The sequence below is a fragment of the Onychostruthus taczanowskii genome, unplaced genomic scaffold (assembly GCF_017590055.1).
Source record: "Onychostruthus taczanowskii isolate IOZ18803 unplaced genomic scaffold, ASM1759005v1 scaffold45, whole genome shotgun sequence".
NCBI lineage: Eukaryota > Metazoa > Chordata > Aves > Passeriformes > Passeridae > Onychostruthus > Onychostruthus taczanowskii.
Window position 1 is genome coordinate 5,409,009 of NW_024502014.1, and position 15,284 is coordinate 5,424,292.

General features: G+C 40.5%; 1 protein-coding gene across 3 annotated transcripts in view; it reads right to left on the reverse strand.

The window, feature by feature from the left end:
* Positions 1–1,196: 1,196 nt before the first annotated feature.
* ACSL3 (acyl-CoA synthetase long chain family member 3) overlaps positions 1,197–15,284 on the reverse strand; it is a 38,365-nt gene continuing 24,277 nt past the window's right edge. The window contains exons 7-16 of one of the 3 annotated variants that reach the window (XM_041414474.1): positions 13,762–13,912; positions 13,038–13,161; positions 12,802–12,873; positions 12,161–12,300; positions 11,273–11,445; positions 10,068–10,142; positions 9,239–9,430; positions 8,018–8,132; positions 3,235–3,392; positions 1,197–2,102 (exon numbers count right to left, since the gene is read on the reverse strand). In XM_041414474.1, coding sequence (XP_041270408.1) covers positions 1,939–2,102; positions 3,235–3,392; positions 8,018–8,132; positions 9,239–9,430; positions 10,068–10,142; positions 11,273–11,445; positions 12,161–12,300; positions 12,802–12,873; positions 13,038–13,161; positions 13,762–13,912 — 1,364 coding nt within the window. In that variant the 3' untranslated portion in view covers positions 1,197–1,938. Of the gene's footprint in view, positions 2,103–3,234; positions 3,393–3,503; positions 3,785–8,017; positions 8,133–9,238; positions 9,431–10,067; positions 10,143–11,272; positions 11,446–12,160; positions 12,301–12,801; positions 12,874–13,037; positions 13,162–13,761; positions 13,913–15,284 lie in introns of those variants that run through there. The other 2 variants (XM_041414475.1, XM_041414476.1) reach the window with 2 other exon arrangements.

The following is a 15,284-nucleotide window of genomic DNA, read 5'->3' on the forward strand; positions in this document are numbered from 1 at the left end:
ACTTCCCTACAGCCTTGGCAATTTTTCCACATTTGGATTCTTCAGTCATTTTTCAATATTTGTCTTATCTCTATTTGTCACAAGGTTTTCATTCATGATCTGGATATCTAAAGGCAGTAATCTCAAAAATGTGGTTCTGATTTATTTTTGTTGCTTCTATTTTCATTTGATTACTTACACCAAAATTCACCAAATGTTAACAGTTTGTCATGGACAGCAGCAGGGGAAATCAATTAATTAGCACAAACCACCCCATCATTTCATCAGGGAACCTGCTTGATAACCTTCAACTCCTATGAATCTGCTTTCTACAATCAATGGAGAGCATTAATTAAAAAAGTATTTCAGAGGTTTATAAAATGAGAATTTGCACATCAAATACCTCCCAAAACCTCATGTCACAAAGACAATCAGCAGGAACTCCCAAACTAAGCTTCTGGCCTTCAGCATTGCTATGTGCTACCATAGCAGGGCACTAAGTAAGCATCAGGACCTTGAGTTTTAGTACTTCAAGTAAATGATACACACCAGAGTAATCTCCAAATTAAAACCATTTTAGTATTTGTTTCATCACCAAGTTGACTGATGTATGCCTTTTCACAGTCTCATGTAACCCCGAATATTCTTTCCAGAAATATTCTGAAAATAAAATTCACATCTGAAACAAATCTGAACACACTCACACAAGATGAAAAGAGCCCCCATATCTTTTCAAACAACATCCATGAATCTCTATTGAAACAGAAATTGAGACTCCTTCCCAAAGTAAGAATTAGGTGCAACAAACCAAGCAACATAACTCTGGCCAACAAATGCTTCAAATATCTGTTTTTAAAGCAAAAAGTACTACACAAAGAACAGAGAATCAAAGGGAGATTTTTAATGGCACAAAGGGCAGCTAGGCACTGTGTGAGCTGAGAACATAACTGTCATTATGACTTTAAAAATCCCCCCAGGAAGATTTGGGTTGCAGCTAGGGCAGAGCAGGGGTCTTGCCAAACCTTCATAAACAACGGAAGAGGAAACCCACTGTAATGTCCAAACCTAATGAGAAAATACAAAGGTTGCTACAGTCCCTCTTTAAAAGGACACAGTCAAGCTTGTAAAGTGTAAGGTGAAATTAATGACAAGAGTTCATATTAGCACTACACAATTCAGCTCTGGATGAAATGGTCACGAGCTATTTAAAAAAGGAGTTTCTGTATCTGAGAGGTTATTCTTAGGTTTAACTTCTGCTGTGTTAATAGCATCTTCTGTATCAAAGGAGCTTTAACTAACACCAGCAAGAGTACCTGCCTTGAGGCAGAGCTGTGCCATGACCAACCTTCCATTTTCAGATAAAAATAAAAGTAACCATTAGGCACATATTGAAGGTGCATTACACAAGCTGGAATGTCAAACATTTTCTCCCTCAAATTTACACAGAAAAATAGCACAGCAGCAAATAACCTGGTCCTCTGTTCAACAACTACCTTGTTACAAGCATTTTCAATGTACATAATGTCACAACATCAATACCTTCTTATCTTTAAATAATTAGGTAAAAAAAGGCCCCCAGTATAACCATTTCTTATATAGCCAAGTTCTCTCTATATACATCCAAATTTTAAAGATACAAATAAAACATTATACAGGATTTATAAATGTTTAAAAACTTGAGTCTTCAGAGTCATGGTTTCCCAAAAAGACCCGGGAAAATCCACAGACTGACAAGGTAGCAGAGAAAACTGGAAAAAAGGAGACAGACACAAATTTGCTGCCATAACATTTTACTAAACTTGCCAGTCGTCACGGTGACGTCATTAGAAAGAACAGTTTAAGCTGGAAATGAGGAGTGGTGGTTTTGTGTGTTGATCTCAAGTGTCGAGTTGAGAGAGGCAATTCAAGTATTTCCTATTTGCTCCGAGCTCAGCAGTGCAGCAGTGGTGCCGAGGAGGGTTATTTGACGCTTGTTCCGTACATCCGCTCAATGTCCGGCTGGTAGAACGCCGTCAGCTCCTTGCGCTTCAGCTTGAACGCGTCCGTCACCAGACCAGTCTCTGGGGTCCAAGGATCTGGGCTCAAACGGATCTTCACTGGGATTTCAAACTTCTCCAGGTTTGCTGTGAAAAGAAACGTTTTTAATACAGAACCTAAATGGAACCATTTTCCTAAAGTTAAGCACAAAAGGAGAAATCATATCCACACGCACGTGACCCAAATGAAGAAGTGCTCCTCCAACCCCCAGGGTTGGTTTGACAAGCTGTGGGGTCACAAGCAGAGGGACAGGATCTGCTAGTACCTGTTGTCCAGTTTCCATAGAAATGCTGGAATAAAGCCCAGCTGTTCAGGTATCTCTGCAGCTCCCTAACTTCAAAAAAAAACCTCAGTGCATGGAAATTATATCCACAACACAGACTCTGCTCTATCAGCATCATGGAACCCATCATCTGAGAGAAAAACCTTAAAATCCATACTACTTAGGTTAGAAAAAATGGGCAAGTTTGTTTTTTCCCGATAGTTCTAAATCCACAAAGGGAATTAAGCTCATATGGGAACTCTTCCCTGTACTGAAAGAGAGCAGTGCTCTCCACGTTACACCTTCAGCACAAAAAGCTATCATTTGCAACAATTTCTGTTGTGGTTTCAGATATGAAAAAAGAAAATAAGAAAAGTAGTCAACAAATAGCAGTAATAAAAAAATCCTCTCCTTTCAAGTTGAATTTCAAAAATTTACACAAATGTATATTTATCATGTGAAACCTGCCATTTTTAGATTTTCCTGCCCCATTTTCTCCCTTCGGCATTAGATTACTAGGTTTGTGTTTTTAGGGTCTTTTTGCAATATTTCAACTCTGCACTGGTATGTAGCATGGGAGACTGTCTCATACCTAATGCACATTTTATGATTATGGATTCATAGCTGGCCCACACTGGCTTTGGACCAGCATTAAGGCGAACAAGATACTACAGGACATCTGAAAGAACACCACACATACACATAGAGAACTGTACTTGTAAAGCTTCCCTGGTTTTATATTCTTTCCTCAGCTATTGGCCACAGTAAAAGAAGCTGCATGAAACAAAAGGACTGACTCAACTCATGTTTTGTTGTTGGGGGTTTTTGTATGAAAATCTCACTTCATACAGGTTCAATGAAATATACCCAACCAAGGAAATACTTTAGGGCCTATGCTTATCTATTTCACAGACATTGCAGTCCACAAGACTGATACCATCTACCCAGCCACTCACCTGCCACGGCAGCCTCAGCTAGCACCTTCAGAACCTCTTTTTCCATCTCAGGACTGTTACAGATCTCTTCCCAGGTTCCTTTAAATCCTTTCTTTCGGGCTAGTTCTGCGAGCTCCTTTTGATTTGGCACAACAAATCCAATGACATAAGAATGGAAGCTGAGAAGCACAATTTACTTTAGTATGAATTTGGCAAAGTAAACAACTCTTCAAAAATAATGTTTCAAGCTGGGGTGCTTATACTTCATACAGAGATATTGCTCGTAACAGCTGGCTTTTGTTCACCTGATAATCCTCCTGAAATAGTACACAAATTACCTCTGCCTGCTTACAAGTAAGTAGAAAGAGAAGCTACTTACCTTACAGTAACTGGATTGCTTCAAGGTGTGCTGTCCATATGCATATTCCACTGTGTCTCATGCCCAAAGCTTTGGGAAGCAGCACCACACGATGTCACTGCGCCCTGCCTCTGCTCATGTTTTGCAGCCCGGAATGGAGACTGGTGTGCGGCTTCCCTACCTCAGTTTCCTCTCAACTGCAGAGTCCAGTTACTGTAGAGGAGTAGAGGACTGCAGTGAAGAGGGGTTGGACAGCAGGTTGTGGAATGAGCATATGCACAACACATCTCAAAGGATGCCTGCTTCTGTAAGGGAAGTGACTTCTCTTTCTCTTTCAAGTGGTTGTCCATACACTCACTCTACTGCTGGCACTCTTTGTCTGCTCCTGACATGCCAGAACATAGGAAGCTGTGATCTCAAAGTCTTTGGGCTCTAAAGCACAATTCACTCTGAAACAGGTGTTCAAAGCTTTTAAGATGGTGTAAACTTTAGGTAAAATTTGCACAGAACCTCACACACCTCAAGCAGCTTGACACATTCTAACAAAGCAGATCACAGAGCCAGAGTTGAAAGTGATTTCAGAAGAGTTCCTAATCAATTCACCTGCCCTAAAGCAGAGTCAGATGTTTGTCTACATCTTTCTTGTTAAATGTAGAATGCCAACGCTTCATCACTCATAGCATGGATTATCTGCTGCTGATGGCAACTCCTGACTCTTCCTCTTTGAAATTTACCTCACAATTGTCAGATGTCCCTCTCTTTTCCACAGAAGCTATTTATTCATTCACAGATTTTCCTTGTCACCTTTTTAGTCTTGCTTCCTTTCTTAGGTTTATTTAGACACATCAGCAGTGCCCTTTCCTCCTAATTCATGCCATCACAGGTGTCTGCCCAGACATTGCCATTTTTTTCCTGGACTCTTTTCATGAGGTCCATCTCTTCAGATGTGCTAGATGTGGAACTCAGACCCCTTAACACTTGTTAGAGCAAAGAGACCATTGTGCATTTTGTAGGCAGTACATCTGATTATGCCTTTCACCTTCTTATAACAGCATGGCACTTGTGGACTCATGCCAGCTCCTACAGAATTGCTACCAAGTGGTGATTCTCACCCTTAACTTCTGCAGTTTACTTAGCTGTAAGTATAATTTACAACTCCCCTCTTTCAACTTACTGCTATTTCCAAGCAAATCTCCATCTAGCCAAGCTTGCTCTGAATTCTCATCCTCTCCTCCACTGTGGCTTTGGTTCCCTCCCATCTTAAGTATCTACAGAATTATTAAATCTTTTCAACTGTTACCAGACACATCATTAATACAAAATATGTAACCTTAGCCCTAGCGTGCAGATTACTGTACTATATCCTTTAAGGTTTTCAAGATAATTTTAACATACTACCTCTGTAAGATACTACCAATGCTTTTGGTTACTGTACATTGCAATTTTCTCCTTTCTTCCTGGCATGAATCATAATGGGCATCTGACAGGAGTTGGGAAGACTGCACAGAGTCCATTATGAACACAGACTTCCCTGGCAGCATCACTACAAGCTCTGCCGGTCAGCTCAAAACCATTCTCATTTTTCTCTTCCTGAAAATGTATTAAATGATGATTTCAGACTAGCCTCACTATCACTACAGCTTTCATCTCACCTTCTGCCCCATTTCCCCCATGCACACTCATGCTGCTCTCTACACCGAACCCTTGTAGCCTTGCTCCCTGCTGTGTAGGTATTCTGTGTGAAGGCACCTGGGACACAAAGGACTCTGGCACTTTCATCCCTGGTTCCTGCAGTCTTTTTGAACTCTTGTAACTTTGCTCCCTGCTGTGTAGGTATTCTGTGTGAAGGCACCTGGGACACAAAGGACTCTGGCACTTTCATCCCTGGTTCCTGCAGTCTTTTGAAATGCTCAAGATCATGTCCATCAATATCACCAGCGTCTCCAGGGATAAACAGCACATAGAAGTAATCAGTTGGCTGGGTAAGCGTCAAACTTTCTGTTCATCTAAAATTCAGCCCCTCAGTAGAAGTGTACTTGTTCTGGAGAAACAGGTTCATCTAACTGGCTTTTTCTTGTCAAGAACACCTTGCAGCTCTCAGTTCCTGGTACCTGTAGTTTTTCTTTCTGTGCCACAAAGTTAATCTTCACCTGTTGCAGTTCAAATGCTAAAGCACTGTTTTGTCTTGAGAGGTATCCTGAAAGTACACCTTCCCTCTCGAGCAGCCACTGCCCCGTCACTGCTCCTTATGCCAATCCTTTGGATTTGGTACCTTTGTCTTGGAAGTGATTTTCAGTGAAAATTTTCACTTTGGTCCTCAAGACCTCCTTAGTCATCTCTTCCATGATGAAAGATTTTGCCAAAATGTCCTACACTAGGCAGCCTCATTCCTTTGCTGTGCTTATGATTCTACCCACAGATGGTTCTCAGACCTGTGGTCAGAAACATATTTAATGGCACTACACATTGATATCACTGTTTCTATTCTGTAAAGCCTGGTCCCTTATCCCCTTGAGATTACTGAGGGCTCCCTCAGGTTTTTTGTCACATTTGCTCATTCCTCAGGTAACCGAGCTTTCCTGATGCGATCCTTGAAACCCACTTAATGTGTCTTGGATGGGTGAAGTGTTGACAAAGCAGTAGGAGTCCCCCCCGCAAAAGAGCTCTAATCACCATTCCTTTCAGCAAATGTTTTTATTCCTTACCTCACTTATTTTGTCTGAAGTCAATACAGTTTTTGAAGTAGCAATAGCATGCAAACAATTCCAATTCTCTACTACCATGTTCAGAGGAGCTTTGCGCCCTAATATGTAAGGTCAAATCACATATTAAACCCATTTGTAAAAGTCTGCCCTCCTTGTCCTTTTGCATGTGGGAGACAGAACAGGTACAAATAAAGGACTCCTCCTGCATACTAGATCACCCAGGCAAAGTATAAGGAGAGAGAGGATCCAAGAAAGGTCACAGGCACTGTTACAAAACCTCTCTGAGCTCACACTGCTGAGGTGAGCACATGCCCACAATGAAATGTGCACATGGACAATCATTCAGGGACTCTATTACATGGCTACTCAGGCCACATCACACACATAACAGTATTAAGAAAGTACAGCAGTAACAGAAAAACCACTCTGGAATGTCTTGTTTGTCCTTGGTCTGGACTCTTGTTTGTAAATTACCTTTAAAAATTGCTCATAGGTTTTCCTGTTTTTAAGTAATAGACATGACACGGCCTATCAGAGTCAAGTGTCTGGCTGGCAAGTGTATTTTAGCTTCCAATGTTATGCTGACCTGGCAAACTTAACACAAAAATTTGGTAGCACAAGTCCAATAGTGAACTGCAACCCTGGAAGAGAAGAAATCACATGTAGGAAGCTCTTTCTTCACAGATCACAGAGGGTGCTTGGAACAGCTGCAGCTTCAGGTTGTCAAAGCCAGCAAACATGAGACTCACACAGTGAGTCCAAACCACAAATAAAGCTTACAAGAATGGAAATTTCCTCAGCAGTGGCTGGCCCAATGCATGCCAGCCTACTGATCCAAAACTGTCAAAACCGCAGTTACAGAATGACCACACAAACCCCTCCAAAATTACAGAGAACCAGGTGAACAAACCAAAAGTTAATTGTTTTATTTAATACCACTGAGCAATTCTCTGGTGTGCTTATCCTGGCTTCTTTCAAAGTAAAGTGGGGCTTTTTGGGACATAATGGGAGTCAGAATATTTCTGATCATTCAGAAGCTCCAAAATAACTTTCCAAACATCAACATCAAACGACAACAGGAAACAAAGACCACCTGAAGTATATTTCTATGTGTAAGAGCTAAGAAACTCTAGAAATAGAAACTTAGGACATGTTTGAGCCCTTATCATGTCACTTGCTAGTACACATATAAAGCAAATAGAAATGGCATTTGATTGTCATTTATTGTGTGTTTGCACAGCATTTGAATTGTGGTTTTCTCAAGCTTCAAGGTGGTGAAGAGGGGTAAGGAAAAGTAAATTTAATTCACAAGCCAGCTACTGGGCCATTGGTGGTTTTTTCCGCCACCTTCCTCTGAAGTACCACAGTACTTCCACAGAAGGGCAAATCACAACTAAACACAGCAAGGAACAAGGTGTCCCAGGGCTTCTAAAGGTAACAATCTCCAAAGTGCTTGAGTGATGCCTGTAATTAATGTAGTAGAGCTCAGCTGCTTTTCAGACAGGGGAAGGGAGAATGTAAGACTCATCATTGCTATTTTCCAATAAATGATGACAACAAACTAGAAAGGAGAAATAAAAATTGATCTCAGATCTTTTAGTTTTGACAGAGAGTTATTCCATTGCATTATAAGTAAAATCTTTTTTTTTAACAAGCTTTTTTTTTAACACACTGAGTGCCAAAAAATTTTGCTTCAAGAGGACAAAGATCAGAGCAGTAACAAATCATAAGCTGCTCTTACCTGCTTGCATATGCACAAATATTATCCACCAGTGGGAGATTCTTCAGAGCTGCTTCTACTTTGCCAAGAGAAACATACTCTCCTGCCTGCAGTTTTACAAGATCCTTTTTGCGATCTATTGAGGAAGAAAGGAGTTAAGTGTTAATGACATAATAGAAAACTTGGAAACATTGATTTTACATTTTTTTGAAATGCTTATTTAAATAAGCACTTAAATATATAAACTGATTCATGTTTGGTGAATGTACCAGAAAACTTTAATGTTAGGTTTCCAGACTGCATTTTATCAGTCTGTCTGTCCCAATAAAATGAGGGATATTACAATTCCATGCATTTTCTGCCTTCAGAACAGCATTTCCTATATGACAGCACCATCATGTGCATGGAACACAAGTAGGAATATGCAAAAGCCACTGTTAGCCAGAAGCACACATTTTTCACCCATAAGGCAGGATATACACCATTTGGTGGCATTATGTTATTTATTTCAAGGTAAATCCATATTTAAAGAGCAACTGTTCATCTTTTACTTGAAAAACAACAATAGGAAACAAAAACTAGGCCCAAATTAATTGAGATTATTACATAATCATACAACAATCATATTACACAACCATACTAAATTATACAATATAAGGCAGCTTATCTACTCAGCTTGTCTTTAACTCCCTAATTATTACCCAGTCTCACCAACTCAGGGAGTCAATGTGAAGATTGTTTCAAAACCTAAAAATCAGCTTCTAAAACATACAAACAAGTTTACATTAACATAACAGGACTTCCCTGGCATACATGGGAAGGCTTTAGCTAAATCCATATTTAAAGAGCAAATGTTCATCTTTTACTTGAAAAACAATAGGAAACAAAAATTAGGCCCAAATTAACTGAGATTATTGAACACAACCGTACTAAATGATACAATATAAGGCAGCTTATCTACTCAGTTAGCTTGTCTTTAACTCCCTAATTACTACCCAGTCTCACCAACTCAGGGAGTCAATGTGAAGATTGTTCCAAAGTGAACTAAAAATCAGCTTCTAAAACATACAAACAAGTTTACATTAACATAACAGGACTTCCCTGGCATACATGGGAAGGCTTTAGATTGCAAGACAAGATATAGAGGTTTTTTTCATTATTTTCTTTCACAGCCCTGAAAAATGTGTGTATATGAATATCTTATACATATACATTTACATGTCACCTAATTTATTAACTCACCAATAATTTTTAGACATCCATCATGATGAAATTCCCCAATGTCTCCAGTATGGAGCCACCTCTGCCCATTCTCATCAACAGTAAAATCTTTTTTGGTTCGTGCTTCATTTTTGTAGTAGCCCACAGTCACATTCTGCCCTCCAATAAGGATCTCACCTCTAGGGTACGGTTTATCAGTGTTGTAATATCCACCTAGAAGGATGGGGAGTTTTATTAAGCTTATGAGAATGAAAACATATTCTAAAGCAAAAATTTGTGCCATTCTTCTGGCAGAAGTAATGTGCTTTATCGGTTTCACACAGGCTCAAATAAAACCAAATAACTTTGCCTCATAGTTTAAAGAAGAAAAAATCCATGAGGTTTTGCATTAGTCCCGACCACACTTAAGTATTATGTATTTCTACTCTACAGTACATAAAAGCCTACAGTGAAAGGAAATACCCAAATTCATTTCAAAATTTATTATATGTATTTTACAATGTATCCATTAAGCTTCTATTCTGCATGCCAATTTCTAATGACTTTAAGAATAATGCTATGAAGAGTATTTTAAAATAATTTCTTAATGGCAACTGAAGGTATCATGCATACTACCTAGTCAAAATGCCATTTGCATTGATAACTTCTGCCTGGATATTTCCCTGTTTTGAAACTGAGGACTTTATTCTATGGTTCTTCTCCCCAAGAGCAAACTTTTATAGGCAAAAGTAGCATTTAAAATTCAAACAGCCAAGAAACAGTCTTTAATTACTGCTACTGAGCAAAGCCCAATAGAAAAACACAGTTCTTACAAACATATTACAATGAAATCATAAGCAGGAATTCTCACCTTCTTCCCAGTTCATTAACTTGATTTCACAACAGACCAAAGGTGCTCCCACTCTTCCTGTAGTGTAGTCCCAAACTAGAATTTAAATAAGTGCATTTTCAGAAAAACAAAAAAACAAAGATGGCTAGGAAAAAGAAATCTTTTGTTGTCACGCATTCTCAGTGAAAATTAACTGCTATTTATTTCTGAACTTAAATTCACAGAACCAAACCTCCAAGAAAACCCAACAGATTTATCAAGAAAACACAGATAAAATTCTTATCCCACCAGGAGAGTAGATAGCTGTATTAACAGATACCCTTGGAGTCTAAAAGGCAACTGAAACCACTAGGTTCTGTTATATGAAATTAAAATCTGGTGCAAGATTTTAATTCCTGACATCTCAACATACTGAACAAAATTTGAAAATAATTATTCCGCTCATGTGGTAAGTACAACACCACCAAGATCCCATTCATACCAGAATGGGCTGCTCCACCAAAAATGAGAGCTTCCATTTTACACGTGGGTCACCTGCTTTAGCACCACGCATCCCATCAGCACTGCCACTGTTTGATACATTTCGGGAACACCTGATTGCAGGATTCCCCGATGACATTGGTGGTACCAGCAAAGGAGCAGGCGAGCAGGGCTGAGCCGCGTGGGGCTGAGCGCGGGTGCCAGTGCCTGAGGGCTGCAGTGCCACCCACCTCCAGTGATGGTGCCAGCCCCAAGGGGTACAGTGCCACCCACCTGCGGTGACGATGCCAGCCCCGGGGGCTGCAGTGCCACCCACCTGCAGTGACGGTGCCAGCCCCGAGGGCTGCAGTGCCACCCACCTCTGGTGACGGTGCCAGCCCTGAGGGCTGCAGTGCCACCCACCTCCGGTGATGGTGCCAGCCACGAGGGCTGCAGTGCCAGCCACCTCCGGTGACGGTGCCAGCCCCAAGGGGTACAGTGCCACCCACCTGCGGTGACGGTGCCAGCCCCGGGGGCTGCAGTGCCACCCACCTGCGGTGACGGTGCCAGCCCCGGGGGCTCCAGTGCCACCCACCTGCGGTGACGGTGCCAGCCCCGGGGGCTCCAGTGCCACCCACCTGCGGTGACGGTGCCAGCCCCGGGGGCTCCAGTGCCACCCACCTGCGGTGACGGTGCCAGCCCCGGGGGCTGCAGTGCCACCCACCTCCGGTGACGGTGCCAGCCCCGAGGGGTACAGTGCCACCCACCTTCGGTGATGGTGCCAGCCCCGGCGGACTCGGTGAGGCCGTAGCCCTGCCCCACGGGGCAGCAGAAGCAGATGTTCATGAAGCGCTGCGTGGCCGCCGAGAGCGGCGCGCCGCCGCACAGCAGCACGCGGATCTTCCCGCCCAGCAGCATCCGCACCTTGCGGAAGATAAGGCTGAAAGGCAAAGGGGAAAGGACATGGTGGTGTTTCAAAAGAAAGCAAGAGAGCACCTCGTTTTGGATCTAAACCGAGTTTCCACTGTCTTCAAATACACTTCTATGACTTCCAAGGAAAGCCTTGTGAAGCAGCACATTGAAGTTTTCAGGAATACAGGCACAGATTTCTAAGACTGTTTCCATGTTCTAGTTTGAAGATGGGTTAAATGCGTGAGAACACAGATTTAATGAGGCTGTATAGTTGCATGATTTTCTCCTAAGAATACTTTTTATAAATTTTATAAATTTTGCAAATACGTTTTCTTTTACTCTCACAGAAACCCAGAGTTAGACTCAGTGGTCCTGTGGGCTCTTTCCAATTTGAGGTATACCATTGCTCCCTTCTGCCAAAATGTGGAGTCTCCAGTCTTCTGTAGGAATAAACTTCTCATTTTACCAAAAAATTGTATAAATCGATTATTAAATTCCTGATAAAAATGCAATAAATGTAAATTTTCAACCACTTTCATTTAAACAACACTCAAATTTTATCAGTAAGTATTTAAACACATCACACAAACTCCTGATTTGTTGTTTCCATTTACACTGAATAACAGATTTGTTCATGTCCAAAGTGTCAACGATAAAATAAAGAAAAGCACATGAAAACCAAATACTGCTCCACTGGTAAGACTTTCATTTTTTGGTGCCATTACAAAGGAAGCTAACATTACCTGTCACAGAGTGGGGTAGTGTAACCTTTGGAAATCTGTTCCATTTTGTAGTTGTAGGCCAAGATAAATAGATTCCGCTGGAAACTAGTCATTTCATTCACTTTATTCATGACGTTTTTGTAAATTCGATCCATAATTTCCTAGTTACGTAAAAAGATGAACTTTATCTCAAAGAAACAGAAATCCTGAATTCAGTACAGCAAAAAGAAAGCACAATCTAGAAATTCAAGTGAGCTTCAGGTAACAACCCCACTCCCAGGTTCCCTGCTCTTCCCTTGCTAAGAGACAGCAAGATGTTCATGGAAAGGAAGAAAGCAAAATCTGGGCACGAGCAGCAGTTAACCCCCAGCTGCCAACTCTCTTTATTTCACTCTTTCACTGTAACAAACTAGAAATGACTAATTAAAATGGAAATTGAATCTCTCTAGCTATCTTAACTTTGAAAAAGTTCAATACTCATATCATGATTGTTTATCCTCAACATACAAGTAAGTACCAAAATTATTATTTTAAGGCAGCTTAATATCAAAGATTGTACATTTCTATTTAAATAGTAATGGTATTAATTTGTCGCTAAAAATTGAATTATAAATTATATTTTTAAAAAGGTTTAAAAAATTATTCATCCTTCAGTTACTTACCGGAACTGCTGCCATTAGAGTTGGCTTAAGTGTAGTAACATCCCCTTTGCTTCCTTTCTTTATTTTAGAGGACTAAAGTGAAGAACAAGTTTACTAGCAGACACATTCAAGATCTTTAACATCAGAAACAAAATTTGTACTATTTTTAAAGAAATATAAAAAAGTTCTGACATAAGTAGTATTTTTTTATTAATTTCTTTTTTTTCCTTCTGTAAGGACTTACACCTACAACATACCTGGTCAGCCAGTGTCTGAGGGGAAGAGTAACCGATGCGGCACCCGTGAGACAGACACACGAGCTCAGCACTCAGCTCCAGAACATGGGCCAGGGGCAGGTACCCAATATAAATATCTTTTTCCCTGCAAAGAATTTATTTCAAAATATAGGTTTATGTTGTATCATTAGAGTCTTCAGATGCATCATTAAGTCAAATTCATGCAAAGTTTACTGCAGAAATGAGAAAGAAGAAAATGCCTTTGAGCTTGAGAGCATATTTCAAATTGCATGGGTTTTAAAAGTTGCATACTACACACTGTAGGTTTTAGGCATGAAAAAAGGGTGATGGTTACTCTGGTTACTGATCTCAAGACAATTAACCATGTGTTATGGCTGCAAAGGCAACTCAGTGGATGAGATTAAAAACTACACCAAGGAGAAAGAAGCCACAGAATTTAAACATTAACCATGGCAAGCACTGCTCAGGGAGGCTTTCAAATCACTCGAATGCAAGGTGGTGGCACAGGTTTTTGTGTCCTGGTCTTGCCCACATACCAAAGAGCAAAGAAGTAGTATCATGTCATTTAGTGCAGTGCTGGAAGATGCTCAGATGTCAGTGCATAGTATGATGTGTCACAGCCAGAGCAATATAAAACAGTTCACATCTTACACAGTAATTAATCTAAAATTAAATGCAACTACACGACTTCTTTACTTGCTGGTCAGTAACAGTTGGTACCCACCCCAGATTTGGGATCCTCTCAGCCATTCCAGTTATCCCAGCAATTATGTTGCAATGGGAGATCATAACTCCTTTGGGAATTCCTGTGGATCCACTTGTGTACATGATCACTGCAATATCCGAGGGCACAGGCCTGGATGGCTGCTTGTTTCCTGCAAGTTGTTAAAAAAACAGGATGTGTGATGTGTGGAGAGCCTGTCACGCTGGGAGATCTGACACACTGACACATTTCAGCAGTGCTGCAATATAGCACCACAGGACTTTTGTTATTACATTCTGCTTTTCCTTAAAAAAGACTGTGGTCAAGCTTAAGTGCCTTCGCAAAGAGTAGGAACTTTGCATTAGCTGAGCAATACTTTGACTGATTGTCCTTATCCACCACAACAGTTTTCCTATTACTTTTCCCCTACTCCTGCTGTGGAGAGAAAAACAGACAGAGCTTTGGCTCGTCCACAGCACCACTGAGCATCCCTGCCTTGGGAAGGTTCACTGCCCTGCGTCCACCCCTCTGTGCCTCATGTGCTCCCTGGCAGGGAACAACACTCTGCCTCATTTGCAACACCTGCAGAAAAGCACTGCTGAGCCAACCTGAGGTCCCATCTCCATACATATTTAAAAGAAGTTCAACAGCTTCAATTGGATTAAAGTGCTTTTTAAATACTTGCGTGAGAGCAAGAAAATCTAAAAACTACTGTGCTTACTCAGAGGAAACTGCATCACACACAGTGTATGTGGCACAGTGCACACACTGAATGAGAAGCATGAAAGCAACATTTAATAATTTTCCACTCACTGAATCCTGCCTATCCTGCACAATGAGCACCACAGAGGAAAAGGAACATAAGCAATAGCTCATCTACTTAATATTAATTGGACATGCTTGACCATAAACAATTCATGATAGCATTTCACAGTTTATGAATGGTTAACTTGAGAAAGACAAGGTAGCTTTATTGTAGTGCAGAGTACGTGATATTTAAAAGACTGAAGAAAGATTAAATACCTTTTTACATAGGACATAGATTAAAAAAATTCAGGGAGCTAGTGAATTAGAGCCAAAATTTTTTCTGCTGGTGTTGGAATAAACTGCTTTAGTAGTACAAGAAACTGGTATATCAAATGGAGAAAGGCATCTTCCAAAGAAATTAGAGGTCATGATGTTTGGAACAAATCTGCCATTCCCCTGAACATCAAAATCAGATGGATTGACCACCCCCCCACTCCTAAAATACAATCCAACATTCCTGAGCCTGCAGTAGTTGAGAGATTCTGATAACACAAAGGATAAGAACAAAAGAAAGCAATTACTGAATATATTGAAATCTTAAAATAGGATGGGCAGCTCTTCAGAGCCAAGAACAAAAATTTCTTAAGATTACAATTAAAATAAGTTCTAAAATTCTGAATTAGAGTTCTAAAAATATTACATAGACCAGAAATAGATTTCAATGAATTTACATAGATTGAAATGCTTTCAGAAATGAAGTAACCAAATTCTTTCAGATTCAAATGACTATTTTACAT